General features: G+C 63.1%; 1 protein-coding gene across 1 annotated transcript in view; it reads left to right on the plus strand.

The window, feature by feature from the left end:
• Nucleotides 1–2,874, plus strand: part of MEIS3 (Meis homeobox 3) — a 32,424-nt gene that overhangs the window by 23,662 nt on the left and 5,888 nt on the right. The window contains exon 8 of the mRNA XM_026658818.2: nucleotides 2,575–2,720. Within this exon, the coding sequence (XP_026514603.1) occupies nucleotides 2,575–2,720 (146 nt within the window). The remainder of the gene's footprint in view (nucleotides 1–2,574; nucleotides 2,721–2,874) is intronic.

Below are 2,874 nucleotides of genomic sequence, written 5' to 3' on the forward strand. Positions count from 1 at the left end.
GTGCACTGTGCATCCACACACACCCCATGCAACCTCACAACATACACACACGTGCACTGTGCGCCCACACGCACCCCGCGCAACCTCACAACATACACACGCATGCACTGCACCTCCATGCAACATGCATGCCCCATACAGCCACACGAGACACCCAGACGTCCGCTGTGCATCTACATAATGCACACCCACCCACCATGCAGCACAAAATGGGACTCGTGCATCCACACAACGTGTGTATGTGTGCTGTGCATGCACACACGCATCATGCAACCTCACAACAGCCACACGTGTACCATACGCACATCTACACGCTCTGTGGATCCATACAACACGTACAAGTGGGCTGAGCTGCACAATGTGTGCGGGGGGGAGGGGGCTACGCTACGCTGCAGGGAGCGGGGGGGGGGGCAGCAGGGAGCGCTCTCCCCTGGCAGGCAGGGCTGGCCCCAGGGCGCGCTGTGGGGCAGGGAGCGGGGCGGGGGCAGCAGGGGGCGCTCTCCCCTGGCAGACAGGGCTGGCCCCATTGCCCCAGCGCGGCACTAGGGGGCGCTGCGCTGCAGTGAGGTGCTGACTCTGCTTGTCCTGAGGTGTCTGGTGCCGGGCCCTGAATTGACCCAGCAGCTCCAAGGGGGTCGCCGTCACTTCCTGTCCCAAACTGGGGTTAAGAGCTGGTGCACCCCACGGCCCGCCCTGCTCCCAAGGCCCCGCCCCCTCTTCTCCTAGCTCCCCTCCCCCACCCCTGCACCCCACTCCCCTTCCCCACCCCCTCCCTGCTCCCAACCCCCGCTCCTCCCTTCTCCTCACCCCCATCCCTGCTCATCCGCACTCCCCTCCCCACCCACTTCTCTGCTCCTAACCCCCCTGCCCCAACCCTGCATCCCCCTTCTGCCCCTGAACCTCTTATGACCCACTTAACCCCTCTCCCCCCTCCCAGAATCCCCCCCCCCCGCCCTTTTGTTCCTGCTGTTCCCTTTGTTCTCTGGGATTTCCTGGCTGCCTGTGGAGGGGGGGGGGCAGGGCGGGGGGGCCGAGGGAGAACCCAGCCCCAGCAGCACCTTCTCTGATGCATAATTTACCGGCGCTTCAGGCAAGACTTTTAAGCTGCCTTTTAGCCGGAGGATATGAAAGATCAGCAGCTGGGGGGGGGGAGGATTTATGTTTCCCTGGGGGGGGGGGAGAGGGTTGCAAACAGCGCTAGCAGGCGCCCCCCAATGGACCCGCGTGCCCTATAGAGGACGTAGGCTCAGGGCCGAGGCCTGGAGGAGGCTGTGGCACTGCTGGGGGGGAGCAGCGTGTCGGGGCTGGGGGGAGAAGAGAGCAGGAAATGAAAGCAGCCGTCAGAACCCGGGGGGTTGAACCCACATCCTGCTGTGCCTTGCACCCCGAGCCAAAGGAGAACCCCCAGCAGTTGGGAGCAGGGCAGGGGGCTAGGACACACAGGAGTGCAATTCCGGTTCCTTCCAGGAGGTGGCAGTGGTACACGCACGCGCACGCACACACACACACACACACACAGAGCAACCCAGGTAAAACACCCGCCCGCCCGCCCACGCACGCCGGCCCCTTGCACTATTAAGAGCAACCCAGACCCGTCCAGCGACCAGACCCGGGTTCTGTTTCATTTTACCTCCGCCGTGGGGAGGTTTGTTTCTCAAAGGGAACCAGCCCTTAATGTCCCGGGTTCAAATCCTGCCCCAGGGGGGAGTTGACCGAAAGATGCTCGCAGTGCGGGGGGGCTAGCAGAACTACTGAGGGGGAGTTGTAGTCGTCCGCCCGTCATACCCTTCTGTCTGTCCATCCGTTCCCCGGCCTCACCCCACCCCACCCCTGTAGCTTCTAAGGCCCCATCCTCACGGTGTGCTGGTGCTTAGCTGCCCCACACCTCTGAGGATCTGGGGATCTGGGCCTAGGAGTTAAACACATCTAAGCTCTCCCCAACCACCGCCTTGGAGTCACTCAAGTCCCCATCCCGAGGCTGGGGCTGAGAGAAAAACCAGAGTCTGTCTAATCCCAAATGGCCTTGTTCTGGGCCCAGCACCGCAAGGAACCAAGGCTGGTGGGGCTCGGCCCAGGCTGCAGTGGGGCAGGGATCCAGCAGCAGCCACTGGCGAGGGCGGGGGCAGCGGCTTGGAGTAGGGGAGTCTAGGGGCCAGGACTCCTGGGTTCTGGCTCTGGGAGGGGAGTGGGGTCCAGTGGTTAAAGCAAAGGGGCAGGACAGCTGGGAGCCCGGACTCCTGGGTTCTGTCCCCAGCCCTGGGAGGAGAGCAGGGCCTGGTGCAAGAGGGGACGGGCAGTAGGATTTTGCGCACCAGTGAAGACGCTTGCCCAAGGTGCAGGAGACGGGTGGAGAACAGCCAAGCGAGGGCACTTCTCATTCTCGCCCCTAGGGGGCCACGCGCCCCTGCTGTGGCTCTTTGTCACCCCCTAGTGGCTCAACCGCATTTATGCATCAGCGCCAGGGACAGGGCCGAGAGCTCTTCTTTAGCTCAAGCAGCAAGGGGCAGGTGTCGCGGTAGAACCGGTCGCTGGTTCAAGTCCCGCTCCTGGACACTCAGGCTGTCTTTCTCCCAGGGGACTGCCTGGATAACAGCGTGGCCTCCCCCAGCACCGGGGACGACGACGACCTGGACCGGGACAAAAAACGCAACAAGAAACGGGGGATCTTCCCCAAAGTAGCCACCAACATCATGCGAGCCTGGCTGTTCCAGCACCTGTCGGTGAGTGACGAGAGGGGGGCAGGGCAAGGCCAGGCGCCGGAGACGGAAGGAGGGAAAGTGAGTGAGACAGAAGCTGTGGGGTTGGAGTGGAGTGTAATGGTTAGAGCCTGGGAGCCAGGACTCCTGGGTTCTCTCCCCAGCTCTGGGAGGGGAG

Source organism: Terrapene carolina, unplaced genomic scaffold, assembly GCF_002925995.2.
Source record: "Terrapene carolina triunguis isolate 2854851 unplaced genomic scaffold, T_m_triunguis-2.0 Scaffold517, whole genome shotgun sequence".
Classification (NCBI taxonomy): domain Eukaryota; kingdom Metazoa; phylum Chordata; order Testudines; family Emydidae; genus Terrapene; species Terrapene triunguis.